General features: G+C 38.0%; 2 protein-coding genes across 9 annotated transcripts in view; one reads left to right on the top strand and one right to left on the bottom strand.

Annotated features, from left to right (window-relative positions):
• ZNF385B (zinc finger protein 385B) overlaps positions 1–20,790 on the bottom strand; it is a 368,588-nt gene that overhangs the window by 49,128 nt on the left and 298,670 nt on the right. The gene's annotated exons all lie outside the window — the stretch shown is intronic.
• Positions 14,853–16,361, top strand: LOC113901678 (putative ANKRD40 C-terminal-like protein). The gene has a single exon (XM_027556358.1). The coding sequence runs from the start codon at positions 15,353–15,355 to the stop codon at positions 15,788–15,790; it is 438 nt and encodes a 145-aa protein (XP_027412159.1). The 5' UTR covers positions 14,853–15,352; the 3' UTR covers positions 15,791–16,361.

Genomic DNA, 20,790 nt, shown 5'->3' with positions numbered 1-20,790 from the left:
GGAAATAGATGGGGAAACAGTGGAAACAGTGTCAGATTTTATTTTTTGGGGGCTCCAAAATCACTGCAGATGGTGACTGCAGCCATGAAATTAAAATACGCTTATTCCTTGGAAGGAAAGTTAGGACCAACCTAGACAGCATATTCAAAAGCAGAGACATTACTTTGCCAACAAAGGTCCATCTGGTCAAGCCTATGGTTTTTCCAGTGGTCATGTATGGATGTGAAACTTGGACTATGAAGAAAGCTGAGTGCTGAAGAATTGATGCTTTTGAACTGTGGTGTTGGAGAAGACTCTTGAGAGTCCCTTGGACTGCAAGGAGATCCAACCAGTCCATCCTAAAGGAGATCAGTCCTGGGTGTTCTTTGGAAGGACTGATGCTAAAGCTGAAACTGCAATCCTTTGGCCACCTCATGCAAAGAGCTGACTCATTGGAAAAGACTCTGATGCTGGTAGGGATTGGGGGCAGGAGGAGAAGGGGACGACAGAGGATGAGATGTTTGGATGGCATTGTCGACTCGATGGACATGAGTTTGGATGAACTCCAGGAGCTGGTGATGGATAGGGAGGCCTGGCGTGCTGCAGTTCACGGGGTCGCAAAGAATCGGACACGACTGTGCTACTCAACTGAACTGAACTGAATACTCCATTGTGTATATGCACCACAGCTTTCTTATCCATTTGTCTTATGATGGATGAATCAGGTTGCTTCCTGTCCTGGCTATTGTAAACAGTGCTGCAGTGAACACTGGGGTACACTTGTAGAGACTGTATTTTGAAAAAGATTTTTTTCCCTCCATCAACCTAATGGAAATAGGTTTTAAGTGAAAATGAAAGTGTTAGTTGCTCAGTTGTGTCTGACTCTTTGTGACCCCAATGGACTGTAGTCTGCCAGGCTCCTCTGTCCATGGGATTCTCCAGGCAATAATACTGGACTGGGTTGCCGTTTCCTTCTCATGGGATCTTCCGAACCTAGGGATTGAACCCAGGTCTCCTGCATTGCAGGTGGATTTTTTACTGTCTGAGATACCAGGAAGCCCTGGAAATAGGTTTAGGTAATTTTTTTCAATATAGATAATGGATAATAAAATGAGTCTTATTTAATGTCACGATTTCTTTAACATCATCACAATTTAGTTAAGAATTAAGCAAAAAGTATCTGAGATGCTTACCCTAAGAAAATAAGGCTGCTTACCTCTCTGATTCATTTACAATTTTTGAAAGGTTTATTTACTTTGTATTTTGGGCTGGGGGTCAACATTTGAGTCAATTTAATGATAAGGTGTGTGCCAACTCCTAGTATGTCCACTAGGGTTTAACTAAGGCAAGATGGAAGTAAATGAACACAGGGAAAATATGCCTTTAACCTCTCTTCTAAATCATAAGGGGAGTAAATCATGAACTTCACACAGAATACTGATGAAGCATATTCTATAAGTTATTATACTCAAATGAGAAAATTAGCTCTCTGTATATGAACATAATCTTGAATATGTAATAATGGGAACATTTATAATTTATGAAAATACCTAATTGTCTCAAAGACTTTTGCATAGAGGACCTCATCTGTTAGAACTTCTAAATCTTAGAATTTTTATGAAATACATGGATATCATCTTCTATCTTTATAATATGATATAAAACATTAAGGATTTACTAATAATTACTTACTATTCTTGAGTATCTTATTTTATGATTTACCCCAAAGCTCTCAAAATTATCCACTTCTCTCAAACTAATTTCAAATTCTATATTAAACTGACACATTTTAGTTAATAATTTTCTACTACCTTGAAATATAAAGAAGAGTTTACAGTGATTTCAGAGTTACATCCCAAGTTCCTAAAGGGTTTGAGAGTGCTGCTATCTTTCAGTGGAGAAATGGATTGCCATTGTGTGCTTTCTAAGAGTGATTTTTGTTACTCAGTGATAAGTAATGCAATATAATTCAAGTCTCCGCATTAAAGCTGTGACTCTACAGCTAACTAATTCAAGTCTTCTGATGGTCCTTTAAATTAGGCTCCCAGGCTTCCATACATTAATTTTTAATCAGTCTAGAAGGTATTACATTTACTTCCATTTACATATTAAAGAAATTTACATAAATGATACAAAATAAATCTAAAATTAGGATTTGCAATGTGTCTCCTTATATTTGGTATATAATATCCTTAATGTAGACAAAAGTGGGAAAATAAGTTTGAAAGTGCTATGCTTGGAAAATTGGCTGAAGAATGGCTTTAGTGATGTTTTATAATATGTTTCATATATTATTTATTTAGCAAGCATTAGTCATTGAAAACCTCTTTTACAAAATAGGTTTTTGTAAAACCCCTACCCCAAAGCATTAAAACAATTTTTAAAGCCCAGTAGACATTTTATAATTTAAAATTAAGTAAAATATGTAAATATTAAGATTAATACCATACCATTTTCAAAACATACAAATACAAGTAAGAGAAAATAATAAAACTGTACATCTTTAGTAGTCACTTAGCTAACCTGAGTCATGTTAATGCTATTTTTACATTAAAGTATCAGATTGAGCTAGAAGTTGCTACTCCAGATTAAGCTGGTCAACCTTCCTCACATATAAGAAACTGGTTTGCCAGAGCAAAAACTAAAATAAAAATGCCCATACTTTTGATTCATTGATAAATACCAAAATATTTCAATATAATCAATGAATGCTAAGTGGCCTTTCATTTTTGATGTCATGCAATATTGTTTTAAAAGTTCTGCTCACCAATAAGAATCACAACAAAAGTCGTTCATATATGATAAGATCAACGTGAACCATGTCTTACTCATCTTTGAATCTTCTGAAGCACCTATTACATGATATCAGTTCAGTTCAGTTCAGTCGCTCAGTCGTATCCAACTCTTTGCGACCCCATGAACCACAGCACACCAGGCCTCCCTGTCTATCACCAACTCTCGGAGTCCACCCAAACCCATGTCCATTGAGTTGGTGATGCCATCCAACCATCTCATCCTCTGTCATCCCCTTCTCCTCCTGCCCTCAATCTTTCCCTGCATCAGGGTCTTTTCAAATGAGTCAGCTCTTTGCATCAGGTGGCCAAAATATTGGAGTTTCAGCTTCAACATCAGTCCTTCCAATGAACACCAAGGACTGATTTCCCTTACGATGGACTGGTTGGATCTCCTTGCAGTCCAAGGGACTCTCAAGAGTCTTCTCCAACACCACAGTTCAAAAGTATCAATTCTTCTGCTCTCAGCCCTCTTTATAGTCCAATTCTCACATCCATACATGACCACTGGAAAAACCATAGCCTTGACTAGATGGACCTTTGTTGACAAAGTAATGTCTCTGCTTTTGAATATGCTGTCTACATAGTATAGACTCAATAAAAAGTTCTGAATTGAATATTATATATATATATAGTATCAGAAAGGCTTTAAAAGGATGATTTTCTATTCTTTTCAATCAATAGTTACAATATTTTGGAATATCTGCATTCTTTGAACTTGAATCAGCCATGATTTCTACTGAATTTCATTTTTGTCCAATTAGCTATTACTTTATTTTTTTAAATTTAAATTGTATCTATTTTTCATCCAAGTAATATAATCACACAGTTGAAAAGTATAAAACAAAAGAACCTACACAGTGAAAAGTCTACCTTTCAGACTTAGCAATTAATTGCTGTCACTTTGTGTATCCTGCCAGAGATAACTGACATGCCTATCAAGAAAATATATATGTATGTATTTTTCCTTTCTTCTATTTCTAGACAAATGCCTACACACCACATATGTTGTTTTGCATTTTGTTTTTTCTATTTAGCAATATATCTTAGAGATTTTTTAAAAAGTCATTAATTAGAAAGTTTTCTAATTTTTAAAATAAGTGTATATATTTACCCCATTATATGAATGAACCATAATATATCTCAACTGATATTTGGCCTTCCCTTTCTTTGGGATTGGGAGGAAAACTGACCTTTTCCAGTCCTATGGCCACTGTTGAGTTTTCTAAATTTGCTGGTATATTGAGTGCAGCACTTTCACAGCATCGTCTTCTAGGATTTGACATAGCTCAGCTGGAATTCCATCACCTCCACTAGCTTTGTCTGTAGTGATGCTTCCTAAGCACCACTTGACTCCTCATTCCAGGATGTCTGTCTCTAAGGGAGTTATCACACCACTGTGGTTATCTGGGTCATGAAGATCTTTTTTGTATAGTTCTTCTGTTTATTCTTGCCACCTCTTCTTAATAACCCTGCTTCTGGTAGGTCCATACCATTTCTGTCCTTCATTGTGCCCATCTTTGCATGAAATGTTCCCTTGGAATCATTAATTTTCTTGAAGAGATCTCTAGTCTATCCCATTCTATTGTTTTCCTCTCTTTCTTTGCATTGATCACTGAGGAAGTCTTTCTTATCTCTCCTGGCTATTCTTTGGAACTCTGCTTTCAGATGGGTATATCTTCCCTTTTTTCCTTTGCCTTTCGCTTCTCTTCTTTCCACAGCTATTTGTAAGGCCTCCTCAGACAACCATTTTGCCTTTTTGCATTTCTTTATCTTGGGGATGGTCTTGATCACTTCCTCTTGAGCAAAGTCAAGAACCTCTGTCCATAATTCTTCAGTCATTCTATCAGATCTAATCCCTTGAATCTACTTGTCACTTCCACTGTATAATTGTAGGGGATTTGATTTAGGTCATACAAGAATGGTCTTGTGGTTTTCCCCACTTTCTTCAATTTAAGTCTGAATTTGGCAATAAGAAGTTCATGATCTGAGCCACAGTCAGCTCCTGGTCTTGTTTTTGCTGACTGTATAGAGCTTCTCCATCTTTGGCTGCAAAGAATATAATCAATCTGATTTCAGTGTTGACCATCTGGTGATGTCCATGTGTAGAGTCTTCGCTTGTGTTGTTGCAACAGGGTGTTTGCTACGACCAGTGCATTCTCTTGGCAAAACTCTGTTAGGCTTTGCCATGCTTCATTTTGTACTCCAAGGCAAAATTTGCCTGTTACTCCAGGTATCTCTTGATTTCCTACTTTTGAATTCTGGTCCCCTATAATGAAAAGGACATCTTTTTTGTGTATTAGTTCTAGAAGGTCTGTAGGTCTTCAAGAATTGTTCAGCTTCTTTGGCATTAGTCGTTGGGGAATAGACTTGGATTAGGGGATGACAAGAGGATGAGATGGCTGGATGGCATCACCGACTTGATGGACATGAGTTTGAGTAAACTCCGGGAGTTGGTGACAGACAGGGAGGCCTGGAATGCCATGATTCATAGGGTCACAAAGAGTCGGACACGACTGAGTGACTGAACGGAACTGAACTGAACTGTGATACTGAATGGCTTGCTTTGGAAATGAACAAAGATCATTCTGTTGTTTTTGCGACTGCATGCAAGTATTGCATTTTGGACTCTTTTGTTGACTATGAGGGCTACTCCATTTCTTCTAAGGGATTCCTGCCACAGTAGTAGATATAATGGTCATCTGAGTTAAATTCACCCATGCCAGTTCATTTTAGTTTACAATTCCCAAAGAAAGGCAATGCCAAAGAATGTTCAAACTACCGCACAATTGCATTCATCTCACATGCTAGCAAAGTAATGCTCAAAATTCTCCAAGCCAGGCTTCAATAGTACATGAATCATGAACTTCCAGATGTTCAAGCTGGATTTAGAAAAGGCAGAGGAACCAGAGAGCAAATTGCCAACATGGGTTGGATCATCAAAAAAGCAAGAGAGTTCCAAAAAAACATCTACTTCTGCTTTATTGACTACACCAAGGCCTTTGACTGTGTAGATCACAACAAACTGTGGGAAGTGATAGGAATACCAGACCACCTTACCTGCCTCCTGAGAAATCTGTATGTGGGTCAAGAAGCAACAGTTAGAACTGGACATAGAACAACAGACTGGTTCCAAATCAGGAAAGGAGTACGTCAAGCCTGTATATTGTCACCCTACTTATTTAACTTATATGCAGAGTATATCATGTGAAATGTTGGGCTGGATGAAGCACAAGCTGGAATCAAGACTGCCAGGAGAAATATCAGTAACCTCAGATATGCAGATGACCCCACCCTTTTGACAGAAAGTGAAGAGAGACTAAAGAGCCTCTTGATGAAAGTGAAAGAAGAGAGTGAAAAAGCTGGCTAAAGCTCAACATTCAGAAAACTAAAATCATGGCATCTGGTCCTGTCACTTTATGGCAAATATATGGGGACACAATGGAAACAGTGACAAACTTTATGTTTTGGGGTTCCAAAATCACTGCAGATGGTGACTGTAGCCATGAAATTAAAAGACACTTGCTCCTTGGAAGAAAAGTTATGATCAACCTAGACAGCATATTAAAAAGCAGAGACATTACTTTGCTGACAAAGGTCCATCTAGTCAAGGCTATGGTTTTTCCAGTAGTCATGTATGGATGTGACAGTTGGACTATAAAGAAAGCTGAGCAATGAAGAATTGATGCTTTTGAACTGTGGTGTTGGACAAGACTCTTGAGAGTACCTTGGACTGCAAGGAGATCCAGCCAGTCCATTCTAAAGGAAATCAGTCCTGAATATTCTTTGGAAGGACTGATGCTGAAGCTGAAACTCCAATACTTTGGCCAGGTGCTGCAAAGAACTGACTCACTGGAAAAGACCCCAATGCTCAGAAAGATTGAGGGCAGGAGGGGAAGGGGACGATAGAGGATGAGATGGCTAGATGGCATCACTGACTTGATGGACGAGTTTGAGCAAGTTTCATGAGTTGGTGATGGACAGAGAAGCCTGGGTTGCTGCAGTCCACAGGTCTCAAAGAGTCGGACACCACTGAGTGAGTGAACTGAATTGATATCTCAACTGTACCTTATTTACAGATATATAGGTTGCTTTTCAAAGTTGTCCTGTCACTCATGATGCAAAAATAGGCATTAGATGCTTCAAAAGATTATTTTTCTTCTTTTTATAACTAGAAATGATTTTAAAATGCTTTAATTGAATCAAACCAGATATTTAAAAATTTCCTAATTATTTTCCATACCCTAATTTGTCATTATGGATATATTATAATTATCTGTTTTCCTAAACCTATTTCTGGGAATCAGGCAACAAAATGTGCACATACCTTTTCCTGGGGCTTAATAAAATGGTATGAAAATTTGCAAAAAGAAAGAGTTTTGAAAGGGCCTTCAATAATGGAAAGAATTCCCAAGACAAGAGATATATACTACTAATAATAAAGCTATAAGGAAAGAAATATATGGAAAAATCAATTTTTGTTTAGGGAAATGTGAATAATTCAGTTTGAGTGCAATGTGTGTGGAACAGGAATGGAAAATTATTAGAAGGACAAGTGCCTTATTATTTGGGTCTTAAATACTAGATAGTAGGAAGGTAGCTAACAAATACCATACTTAATTAGGTAGCTAATGAGAAGCCATTGAGGGCTTTTGTTCTAGCACAATCTGATCCAGCTAAGACCTAGGAAAAGAAAAAAAAAAAAAAGACAGTAGAGTAACTAGAAGGTTCTTATCACAGCAAGTCAAAGACAAATGGGGTTCCTAAACACACAGATTTCAAATCTCAGGAGGTTCTATAAACCAACAGTCAGAGCTTTAATAGAGAAGGAGCTATTCCTCCCATCAAGGCAAGTCTCTGTCTATATATTCTGTTTCCTTTTGCCTTCTTCAATGTCTATCACCCCTTCTCCTTTTTAACATTTATACTGGACTCCCCCTTCCCAAACGAAATCCTTATCATTGCCATCCATATTTTTAAACAAGGCCTGATCTCTCCAACTCAGAAGAGACTATCCCTCAACTGACTTTCAACATGAGCTTTTCAAACTTTTGGCTTCCTTTTGCAGACAAATCTGTTCAATTAACTGTAGGTGCATCTCCAATTTCTCTTCTCTAATCTAGTCCACCTCAATCCACTGAAACAGACATCACGAAGACACCAGTGCCCTGAGTCCTAAACCAAGAACATTGTTTATTCCTCATCTGGCTTGATCAACCAGTGATCCATGACCCTCCTGATCTCTCACTTCTGGAAGGCACTTTTGACTTAGCTCTTTCTTTGTTTGGTGTTCCCTCATCTACATTTCAGAACGATTTGCAGGCTCATCTTCCCCTGTCCAGTCATTCAATTGTTATTATACCCCAAAGCTCAGTTTTAAGCCTTCTTGTCTTCTCATTCCAAACTTTACTGTCTAATTCCATTCAGTTTTACCCACACAACTTTCCCAGGCACCTAGATCTACACCAATAATTTCCTGGTTTCTACCTTTCTGGTCCAGATTGCTCTCCTGAGCTCTAGATTCATCATATCCACCTGGATATCTCAAAGCACCTTAGACATAAGTTCAAAATCAAACTCCTTGTATCATTTGTTTCTGCTTTATTGCCAAAATCACCTACTCCTTCTAGCATTCCTTTTCTGCTAAGGGCACCACTCTACATGTTTTGTAGGAGCCAAGCCTAGGGTTCATTCTCATTGTCACACTCTATCTCCACTCCATGTTTAATCACTAAGTCCTATAGATTTTACCTCCTCAATACTTGTCTAATCAAGACAATTCTTAATATGTCAAATACAATCACGCCACAACTTGGTAGAAAAGCAATGACAAGCCTATAAAGTATATTAAAAACCAGAGACATTACTTTGCCTACAAAAGTCCATATAATCAAAGTTATGGTTTTTCCAGTAGTCATGTATGTATGTAAGAGTTGGACAATAACAAAGGCTGAGCACCGAAGAATTGATGCTTTTGAACTGTGGTGTTGGAGAAGACTCTTGAGAGTCCCTTGGACTGCAAGGAGATCAAACCAGTCCATTCTAAAGGAAATCAGTCCTGAATATTCATTGGAAGGACTGATGCTGAAGCTGAAGTTGCAATACTTTGGCTACCTGATGCAAAGAGCAAACTCATAGAAAAAGACCCTGAAGCTGGAAAAGGCTGAAGGCAAGAGGAGAAGGGGGCAACAGAGGATGAGATGGTTGGATGGCATCACCTACCCAATGGACATGAGATTGAGCAAATTCCGAGAGATGTGAAGGACAGGGAAGCCTGGCATGCTGCAGTCCATGGGGTCACAAAGAGTTAGACATGATTGAGTGACTGAACAAGGACAACCACCTTGGTCCCAACTGCCATTATCTTTTACCTGGACTGCTGCAACAGCCTCTTTAGTGATCGCCCAAAGGCCCCTTCCTGCTCACTTATGATCTATTCTCCACACAGTGGCCAAAGTGATATTTTAAAAATGCAAATTAGGGTCGCCAGTCCAGGTTCGATGCATGATACTGGATGCTTGGGGCTGGTGCACTGGGACAACCCAGAGGGATGGTATGGGGAGGGAGGAGGGAGGAGGGAGGAGGGTTCAGGATGGGGAACACATGTATACCTGTGGCGGATTCATTTTGATATTTGACAAAACTAATACAATATTTTAAAGTTTAAAAATAAAATAAAATAATTACGAATAAAAAAATAAAAAGGGTATTATGCAAACATCAAAAAAATGCAAATCTTAACATATCATTCCTCTGTTTAAAATTCTTGACATCTTTTCACTGTTCTTGGTTTAAAATCTAAAATCATCACATTCAAGACCTCTATGTCTTACTCCCTACCTACCTCTAGTTTCACTTGGTAGCTGGCTCTTTGTTTTTCTCGGAGGGACTGAAAGAGAGTGTGGCTGGAGTAGAAGCATAGTGCTGTCTTTTTGCACATGCCTATAATCCTCTCTCTTTTCCTAGTTAATCCCTATTTACTTTGAAGAACACAGCCCAAATACTATATTCTTAAGGAGCCTTCCATGATCCCCCAGATTAGGTCACATCTTAACTTTCTGGATGCTTTTCTCTATAGTACTGCTCACAACTTAAACATTATTAAATTTTATAATAATTGTTTTCCACAACTAGACAATAACTTTCATTAATGTTAGGCCAAAAGGAAGGGTGAAGAAGTAGCTTTGCAGCTTTATCAAAATGAAAGAAAGCCATTGTGGCTGAAGGCTGGCCAACAATGGGGTGAGTAATAAAAGCTGGACTAAAGAGGTGAATACTGGTTAGAAACCTGAATTCTGAGAATGTTAAGTGACTAAGAGAGTAAAGATTTTTGGTATCAGGAGTGGTCATAATCAAATAAGTATCTCCTACATACTTCAGTTAAAACTGAACATTCAGAAAATTAAGATCATGGCATCTGGTCCCACCACTTCATGGCAAATAGATGAGGAAACAATGGAACGAGTGACAGACTTTATTTTTTTGAACTCCAAAATCACTGCAGATGGTGACTGCAGCCATGAAATTAAAAGACGCTTGCTTCTTAGAAGAAAAGCTATGACCAACCTAGATAGCATATTAAAAACCAGAGACATTACTTTGCCATAAAAGGTCCATCTAGTCAAGGCTATGGTTTTTTCCAGTGGTCATGTATGGATGCGAGAGTTGGACTATAAAGAAAGCTGAACGCCGAAGAGTTGATGCTTTTGAACTGTGGTGTTGAAGAAGACTCTTGAGAGTCCCTTGGACTGCAAGGAGATCCAGCCAGTTCAAGCTAAAGGAAATCAGTCCTGAATATTCATTGGAAGGACTGATGCTGAAGCTGAAACTACAATCCTTTGGCCACCTGATGTGAAGAACTGACTCATTGGTAAAGACCCTGATGCTGGGAAAGATTGAAGGCGGGAGGAGAAGGGGACAACAGAGGATGAGATGGTTGGATGGCATCACCGAATCAATGGACATGAGTTTAGCAGGCTCTGGGAGTTGGTGTTGGACAGGGAGGCCTGGTGTGCTGCCGTATATGGGGTTGCAAAGAGTTGGACACGACTGAGTGGCTGAACTGAACCGAACTTATTTCAAATTCCTGACTGACTTCTGCCTATGGTGAGAAACCATGGACTGAAGCAGGGGTTACCAGTTGGTATGATTTTTGGGATCTGGCTGCTTGATCCACCTCATTGTGGGATGAACAGATTCCAAACAGACTAATTCCACAATTATTGGAAAGACAATTCTTATATACAGTGGCTCACTCACTTGTCTATCAAGATTGCCCCAGGTCAGAACACAAAATCAGTGACTTATGGATCATTCATTCAATTTGATCAGTGCAGGTAACTAAATTGGATAAGTCATCCTTCAAAACAATGCTTGTTTGGTCTGAACTATAAAACCTAGATACCCTGTAAGTTCAAACACTTGACTCAAAAGAGTTCCTGGGAAAATACTAACCAAGTCATAGAAATATCATTTGCTTTTAAAAAAAGAGAATGGGATTAGGTATTACTAGATGATTATAATTTTGGAAAAACCTCAACAATGTGGAATAATCTGGGTAAAGGGCATAATGAATGGTAAAAAAAAAATTGAAAAGTTGAACATTTTGGAAGAAATGCTGTTAGCTATCAGAGATTCTTAGGTGATGTGTTAAAGTATATAAGAATTATTTTAAATTATATCATTGTTTGCATTTTAATCAGTGCCCTTAAAGTGCTTACATAATCACAGAAGAATTGGTTCTATTGGTATTCTAAATCTCTATGCTTCATCCTTCTTTGTAATACTCATTTGCATTATCTTTGAAGAACAAATTTAGACCAAACAAAAGCACAATTTAGCCCGTACCTGAATTATCACAAATCCCTAATTAGTGTTGTCCAAATTAATAAGAATTTACTGCATTTATAAAAATGGAAATTTATGCAAAAAACAATTATTCAATGTCTAGATCTCCAGAAAACTACCTTGAAAAGAATGCCTTTCAGATATTCAAATTTTGTATTTTTTAATCTATATCTGCACATTCAGTAATTCTTTTTGACATTGTACAAATAGAGACATCCATCATTTCCCAAACATTTACAGATGTTAGTGAATACCCCTTTCTATGACCATCTGTGTAAATGTATAAATTAGATCTTTAAAAGAGATTGTTGGTATTTTTAGTTTAAAAGTGCATATAGGGTATTTTTTTGGCATACATGATTTAATTTACAAAACTAATGAATAACCTAAGTCTCCTTTAATAAGTCTATTCTTTCCCATTCCTCTCAAATGGTATAAAAAAAAAGCCAAAAATTCATGATATGAACAAATAAATCATCACAAAAAAAGGATTCCATACGTGTCTCTCAAATAATATAGAATGTTATTTCTTTCCAGAGCAAAAACCAGGTCACCTCAAGTTCACAGGTCAGAGATAATGAAAGCTACATTTCAGAGAATATGCAGTGGGCACTGTTAAAGATAAAAAAGGAAACTATTTGGAGATTACAAGTATAAATTAGCACAACTTTATCTCCAGGCTAAGTTTAACTAGAGTCTGTGCTTCCCAGGTGGCGCTAGCGGTAAAGAATCCGCCTGCCAATGCAGGAGACATAAAAGACACTGGTTTGATCCCTGGGTTGGGCATGGCAACCCGCTCCATATTCCTGCCTGGAGAATCCCATGGACAGAGGAGCCTGGTGGCTATGGTCCTAGGGTGCAAAAAGTCAGACATGACTGAAACAACTTAGCACACATGCCATACATGGTATACTGGAGGGGAGAGGGGAGATGTCCACTTCAGCACAGGAAACAAGGAGTTGCACTGCGTGTAGATAATTTGAAAACAGTAATAAAACTAACTGAAAACAGGTCTGCTTTTTATTATCATTACAGGTGGTAATTCTAAACAGTAATAGAATACTCTACCCTGAAAAATAAAAAAGTGTTGGTCTGTTTTAAACAATTGTGATTATAGCTGAATTATAGTAATATGTATGTAAACTTAAAAGTAGCACTACATGGAGTTAATATACAGAACTTGTAGTTATATTATCAAACACCCAATTCACAATGGCTCTGCTATACTTACTCATTTTGAAAGTAAATTCCTAATGCTTAGGAATTAAGTTTGCAAGCTCTGTGCCACTCATATTTTAGCATTTCAATAACTGATTTTGAAGTAAACAATGATAGCACAGTGATTACTAAAGATAAAGAAAACATAACTTGAAATTCTTCAATTCTCTCATTTTCCATGACTGATTAGCATTTTTATTTGTGTTTAAACTTTAAGGATGAGACAGTGCTAACTATGACATGTACTACTGTTGTTTGGTAAATAAAAATTTTTGCTTATATGTGATGGATTTTACTGACTTTTGTTAATATCTTTGAAATAAAAATTTATGCTTCTTTTTAGGTTCTTCTGTGCTTTAAGACTAAGGAATGAAGAAGAAAATATCAGTGGTACAAGTCAGTGGGTACATAAATTGTACTTTTTATATAATTTTTATTTTATTAAAATTTACTTGTTACTGTAATGTTATGATCATTTCTGTGATAGAATAATATATAGGCTTATGTTTCTCTCATTTAAAAACACATGAATATACTTAAAAAGGATCAATCCTTTACTTTTCTTCCCTTTTTATACTGTTATATTTGTGGTATAATAATATATTGAAACTTTAATAAAAAGTCTCTGAGTTTCTTTCCTGGTTTTTCTTACTATTCATGTAATTTCACAATTATTTCTGAAAATGACTTTGTCCTACAGAGGAGATGTTAAAAATGATCTGCTCTTGGTGTCAGAAATATTAGGTATGCCACTGATAAGAGCTGAAATACATTATACCTGAAGGAAATACACATAAATAAAAGCTGAATCATATTCTCAGTCCCCCCAAATCAGAACCTAAACAGAAAGAAGAATTATTGGGAGCTCTTGTTCATGAGATCTATTTTCTGAGTAGTGAATACCACATTTGTTTCCCATGCGCCCTAGAAGACAGAACGAAAGTGAGGGGGGAAAAAGACCATGGTTCTTTTTCTCTTTCTTTTTTTTTTTTTTTTTTAAATAAAGATTTAGGTAAGACGAAATACTAAAAATGATTAAATACTAGAACATGTTGCCAAAGGAAGCTGTGGAACATTTCTCTCAGGAAATGGAAGATTCAATCACTTCAACATCTTTCTAAGTGATTACGGTTTCAGATACACAGACAGACAAAATTGTGCATAATTTTACACAGTTCATGGACCCCCTGCAGCCTATCCGTAGACCACATCCTCAAGAAGCCCTATTTGTTTCAGCTCTACTACTTAGTAATTCTTCAATTCTCTCCTTGTCAAATGCTGACCATCTCTCAAGCCTTTCACAGTTTCATTTCCTCCTTGAACCTCACTCAGTACAAATACAGAAATAATATATGTGGAAAGAATCTAATATAGAGCCTGGTGGAAGAAGAGGCATCTGTCAAATGCTAGCTTTCTGCCCATGATACTTCTAGCCTATGTGCTGTCTGCTTTCCCAAATTTATATTAATATCACCTTACAGCAGTTAACACCACACAGTTCAACAAGGTTTCTATGTATATTTGTTTTGTTTTCCTAGCTAATCAGGTCTATGAGGGTAGGGAACCTGTCTTATATTTCTTGAATTTTCCTTTTTAGGCATGAACTATTTTGACCCTCTTCTTCTGTCTCTGGCTAATTTGACAGCTTCTTTACTCTCCTTGAAGAACTAAATTGAGCAGCAACACTATTTTTTCAACAAAAATTCCTAGCTTGAAATCTTAGACATTGGCTAGAGCAATATTTCTTCATATGCTATCTTCTCCCCAGCGACTAGCCATACCTCATAAAGCTCCTTATAGCTGGTCAGGCACTCCTGCCTACCCCACCCCCCACCCTCCAAAAAATTATCTTAATGCTGACCTATCATATCTAAAGGGCTTCCCTTGTGGCTCAGCTGGTAAAGAATCCGCCTGTGATGCGGAACACCTGGGTTTGATCCTTGGTCGCGAAGATCCCCTGGAGAAGGGAAAGGCTACCCACTCCAGTATTCTGGCCTGGAGAATTCCATGGACTGTACATCTATGGGGTCGCAGAGTTGGACACGACTAAGCGACTTTCACTTTCACCATATCTAAAATTCTCTAGCCTCCAGGGCAAATGTTGTCACTTTATTTAAAAAGTTGCTTGAGAAGTAAAAGTGGTTAAAAGTTATCCCTTTCGTACAATGTTTTGAATTGTATTAATTCATCCACTTGCTTGAAAGCAATAGAGTAGGCAAGATTATTTCTTGTTGCATCCAGCTTTTCTGCTTCTGTCTTACATAAGTAATGCTTTTTTTTCTTGTTGTAAAGACTGTGAAAATTATAGCCAATTGCCCACTCAAGCATACAAATGATAAGCTATGGGAAATCAAACACATACTAAATAACACCTGAATATAAACTTTAAACCAGGAACTAAATCATTCAGGAACCCTACAGGTATTCAGCCAAGAAATTCTATCTGATTTCCAATTGTATGCTGCATATATTTTTTAGCTTAAGAATCTAAACAACAGAGACTACAGAACTTACTCATGGCTGAACCCCAACTGGATGTGAAGAAGCCCTCAGGTGAACATAAACAAGGAGACTCAAATCAACAGTTGCCAACTGACCCAGGTGATAACGCCAAACCTGCTGACACCTGCCCAGAGCTGGTACTTAAAGTCAGAATTCAGAGCCACAAAGAAAATGACTTCATTGAAGTTGAACTGGATAGACAAGAGTTGAGTTACCAAAATCTACTACAAGTAAGCTGCTATGAACTGGGGATTAACCCAGAGCAAGTGGAGAAGATCAGAAAGCTACCAAACACATTGCTCAGAAAGGACAAAGACATTCTAAGACTACAGGACTTTCAGGAAGTAGAACTCATTTTAATGAAAAATGGAAGCTCTGAACTGACAGAATATACACCATCTCTGTTAGAGAAGCCCTGCTACAACAGCAATGCGACAAAAATGACGTATTAGATCGCAGAAATGAAAAACTGGAATCAATATTTTGTAAATAATGAAGTCTGGATGCATCCAACAGTTTGCTAACTTCATATATGTACTTATTTCCTTGTTGTGCAACTTCTCTAGGCTTGGGAGTAGAGTACGTTTAAAGTACTTTAAAAATTTAAGTATACTTATGAACACAAGTTTAGTTTGTAAAGTTGTACCCCAATCCTGATCAGGCACGGGTCTGTACTCCTGATACTCACGACAAATGGCCAGGCTCTGTTCACAATAACTCCATTAAGGGCAGGGTGAGCTAACTGGAGCTGGGAAAGCCAGGACCCACTTGACACTCTGGTTTAAAGATCCTGAGCTTCTAAAACCATCTCTTACCATCATTTCCGTTTTACAACTTTGAAATCTACAAAATGGTGACAGGGTAACAGGCAGGAAGGCTAGGGGTCCCCAAGCGTCAGACTTTTTTTCCTCTCTTAAACGACAGGAGGAAACAACTGTCAGATATAATTTTTTCCCTTCTCTATACAAAATTAAAAGGTTTCTTTAAAAATTCTATGTTGTCATGACACCTGGTTCCACCTGAACTTTTCTCAAACCTTGAGCTAACCAATGTGTTTTTCTTACGGAAATGCTTAAGCTATGTTAATGAACCATGTATTTACCTAAACTCTTTCTTCAGGTCAGTTCCACCTAAGACTCAGAAACAATAATGGCTCAACAAACCAGTTTTACTCATGGAAATGTTCTCTTAAGCTATGTAAATAAAACTATGTATTTGTTCAGGAAAAAAAAAAAAAGAATCTAAACAACAAAAATTGAGTGAAACATTATCTTATTGTTAAGGATTCCACACCCAATCTTAACTAAAGAAATCTGTACCAAAAAAAGAGAAAAATACACAAGCCTTCAAAGTTTTCCCCAACCCCAAAGTGGGAAGATGACAAAAACCAGCAATAAAATGCTTTGGAAATTGTTTCAGAAATCTTTTACTTTTGTCAAAATAGTTATTAACACAGGAATTTTACACAGGGAAGAAAGAAGACCCATAATATTTTTTAAAAGGTGTTATTAATGTTTGATCAGCTAAGCAACATTTAATGAATCCCTTAGAAGAAATGGAGTAGCCCTCAAACTCAACAAGAGTCCAAAATGGAGCACTGGGTACAATTTCTAAAATGGCAGAATGATCTCTGCTTGTTTCCAAGGCAAGCCATTCAGTATCACAGTAATACAAGTCTATGCCCTAACCACTAATGCCAAAGAAGGTAAAGTTGAACACTTCTAAGAAGACCTACAGGATCTTCTAGAACTAACGCCAAAAAAAGATGTCCTTTTCATCATAGGGGACTGGAATGCAAAAGTAGGAAATCAAGAGATACCTGGAGTCCAGGAAAGTCTGGCCTTGGAGTACAAAATGAAGCAGGGCAAAGACTCACAGAGTTTTGCCAAGAGAACGCACTGGTCATAGCAAACACCCTCTTTCAACAATGCAAGAGAAGACTCTACACATGGACATCACCAGATGGTCAATACCATCTGAAATCAGATTGATTATATTCTTTGCAGCCAAAGATGGAGAAACTCCACATAGTCAGCAAAAACAAGACCGGGAGCTGACTGTGGCTTAGATCATGAACTTATTGCAAAGTTCAGACTTAAATTGAAGAAAGTAGGGAAAATGACTAGGCCATTCAGGTATAACCTGAATTAAATCCCTTAAAATTATACAGTAGAAGTAATAAATAAATTCAAGGGATTAGATCTGATAGAGTGCTTGAAGAACTATAACAGAGGTTTGTAATATTGTACAGGAGGTGGTGATCAAAACCATCCCCAAGAAAAAAAATGCAAAAAGGCAAAATGGTTATCTGAGGAGGGCTAAGAACAGAAGTGAAAGGCAAAGGAGAAAAGGAAAGATATACACATCTGAATGCATATTTCCAAAGAATAGCAAAGAACTAAGAAAGCCTTCCTAAATGATCAATGCAAAGAAATAGAGGAAAACAATAAAATGGGAAAGACAAGAGATCTCTTCAATAAAATCAGAGATACCAAGGGAACATTTCATGCAAAGACAGGCACAATAAAGGATAGAAATGGTATAGACCTAACAGAAGCAGGGTTATTAAGAAGAGGTGGCAAGAATACACAGAAGAACTATACAAAAAAGATCTTCATGACCCAGATAACCATGATGGTGTGATCACTCACCTAGAGACAGACATCCTGGAATGCGAAGTCAAGTGGGCCTTAGGAAGCATCACTATGAACAAAGCTAGTGGAGGTGTGGAGGTGATGGAATTCCAGCTGAGCTATGTCAAATCCTAAAAGATGATGCTGTGAAAGTGCTGCACTCAATATGCCAGAAAATTTGGAAAACTCAGCAATGGCCACCGGACTGGAAAACGTCAGTTTTCATTCCAATCCCAAAGAAGGGAAACGCTAAAAAATGTGCAAACTACTGTACAATTGCACTCATTTCACATGCTAGCAAAGTAATGCTCAAAATTCTCTAAGCTAGGCTTCAGTAGTACGTGAACCGAGAATTTGCAGATGTTCAAACTGGATTTAGAAAAGGCAGAGGAACCAGAGATCAAATTGCCAACATCCATTGGATCATAGAAAAAGAAAGAGAATTCCAGAAAAACTTCTACTTCTGCTTCATTGACTACATTAAAGCCTTTGGCTGTGTGGATCACAACAAACTGTGGAAAATTCTTAAAGAGATGAGAATACCCGACCACTTTATCTGCCTCCTGAGAAACCCATATGCTGGTCAAGAAGCAACAGTTAGAACCAGACATGGAACAATGAACTGGTTCCAAATTGGGAAAGGAGTATGTCAAGGCTGTATATTGTCACTCTGCTCATTTAACTTATATGCAAAATACATCATGCAAAATGCCAGGCTGGATGAAGCACAAGCTGGAATCAAGATTGTCAGGAGAAATATTAATAACCTCAGATATGCAGATAATTAACTTATATGCAGAGTACATCATGAGAAACACTGGACTGGAAGAAACACAAACTGGAATCAAGATTGCCGGGAGAAATATCAATAACCTCAGATATGCAGATGACACCACCCTTATGGCAGAAAGTGAAGACGAACTAAAGAGCCTCTTGATGAAAGTGAAAGTGGATAGTGAAAAAGTTGGCTTAAAACTCAACATTCAGAAAACGAAGATCATGGCATCCGGTCCAGTCACTTCATGGGAAATAGATGGGGAAACAGTGGAAACAGTGGCAGACTTTATTTTGGGGGGCTCCATAATCACTGCAGATGGTGACTGCAGCCATGAAATTAAAAGACGCTCACTCCTTGGAAGGAAAGTTAGGACCAACCTAGATAGCATATTCAAAAGCAGAGACATTACTTTGCCAACAAAGGTTCATCTAGCCAAGGCTTTTCCTGTGGTCATGTATGGATGTGAGAGTTGGACTGTGAAGAAGGCTGAGCACTGAAGAATTGATGCTTTTGAACTGTGGGGTTGGAGAAGACTCTTGAGAGTCCCTTGGACTGTGAGGAGATCCAACCAGTCCATTCTGAAGGAGATCAGCCCTGGGATTTCTTTGGAGGAAATGATGCTAAAGCTGAAATTCCAATACTTTGGCCACCTCATGCGAAGAGTTGACTCATTGGAAAAGACCCTGATGCTGGGAGGGATTGGGGGCAGGAGGAGAAGGGGATGACGGAGGATGAGATGGCTGGATGGCATCACTGACTCGATGGACGTGAGTCTGAGTGAAGTCCGGGAGTTGGTGATGGACAGGGAGGCCTGGTGTGCTGCAATTCATGGGGTCGCAAAGAGTCGGACATGACTGAGCGACTGATCTGATCTGATGGCAGAAAATGAAGAGGAACTAAAGAGCCTCTTGATGAAAGTGAAAGAGGAGAGTGAAAAAGCTGGCTTAAAATTCAGCATTCAGAAAACTAAGATCATGACATCTGGTCTCATCACTTCATGGCAAATAGACGGGGAAACAATGGAAACAGTGACAGATTTTACTTTCTTGTTTTCCAAAATCACTGCAGATGGTGACTGTAGCCATGAAATTAAAAGATGCTTGCTCCCTGGAAGAAAAGCTATGATAAACCTAGACAGTATTCAAAAAATAGAGACATACTTTTCCGGCAAAGATCCATACAGTCAAAACTGGTTTTTCCAGTAGTCATGTATGGATGTGAGAGTTGGACCATGAAAAAGGCTGAGTGCTGAAGAATTGAAGATTTTGAGCTTTGATGCTGGAGAAGACTCTTGAGAGTCCCTTGGACAGCATGAGATTAAACTAGTCAAAAATCCTAAAGGAAATCAACCCTGATTTTTCACTGGAAGGTATAATGCTGAAACTGAAGCTCCAATACTTTGGTCCATCTGATGTGAAGAGCCGACTCATGGGAAAAGACCCTGATTCTGGGAAAGATTGAAGGCAGGATAAGGGGATGACAGAGGATGAGATGATTGCATGGCATCACTGACTCAACGGACATGAGTTTGAGCAATCTCCAGGAGATGGTGAAGGACAGGGAAGCCTGGCATGTTGCAGTCCATGGGGTTGCAAAGAGTTGGACACAATGGAGAGACTGAACAACACAACCAAAGCTTGAAGGAATTAAGAACAGAAGCTTAATGTTTTTCTGTTGAGAACGTATTCTTATATGGGACAGTGAGTTTTGGTACTTTCCTTGTCCAAACTTCATATTTTCTGTTCTTCATATCATATTAAGTAGGTCATCAGAACTTTGAATATTATTAAACACATACAAATCTCTAAAGTAACATGTCATACAAGGCACCTATGTGTTCTTAGAGCACCCCAAATGATTGAATTATTTGTTGTATAATTTCCCCATTAGTTAAATATATGTTTTGATGAGTCTTTATAAGTCATAATGCTCACTTAATGGAGTATTACTCAGCCATTAAAAAGAATACATTTCAATCAGTTCTAATGAGGTGGATGAAACTGGAGCCTATTATACAGAGTGAAGTAAGCCAGAAAGAAAA

This window comes from Bos indicus x Bos taurus, chromosome 2, assembly GCF_003369695.1.
Source record: "Bos indicus x Bos taurus breed Angus x Brahman F1 hybrid chromosome 2, Bos_hybrid_MaternalHap_v2.0, whole genome shotgun sequence".
Lineage (NCBI taxonomy): Eukaryota > Metazoa > Chordata > Mammalia > Artiodactyla > Bovidae > Bos > Bos indicus x Bos taurus.
The sequence above is the reverse complement of the archived record's forward strand: the minus strand, read 5'-3'. Positions and strand labels throughout refer to the sequence as shown.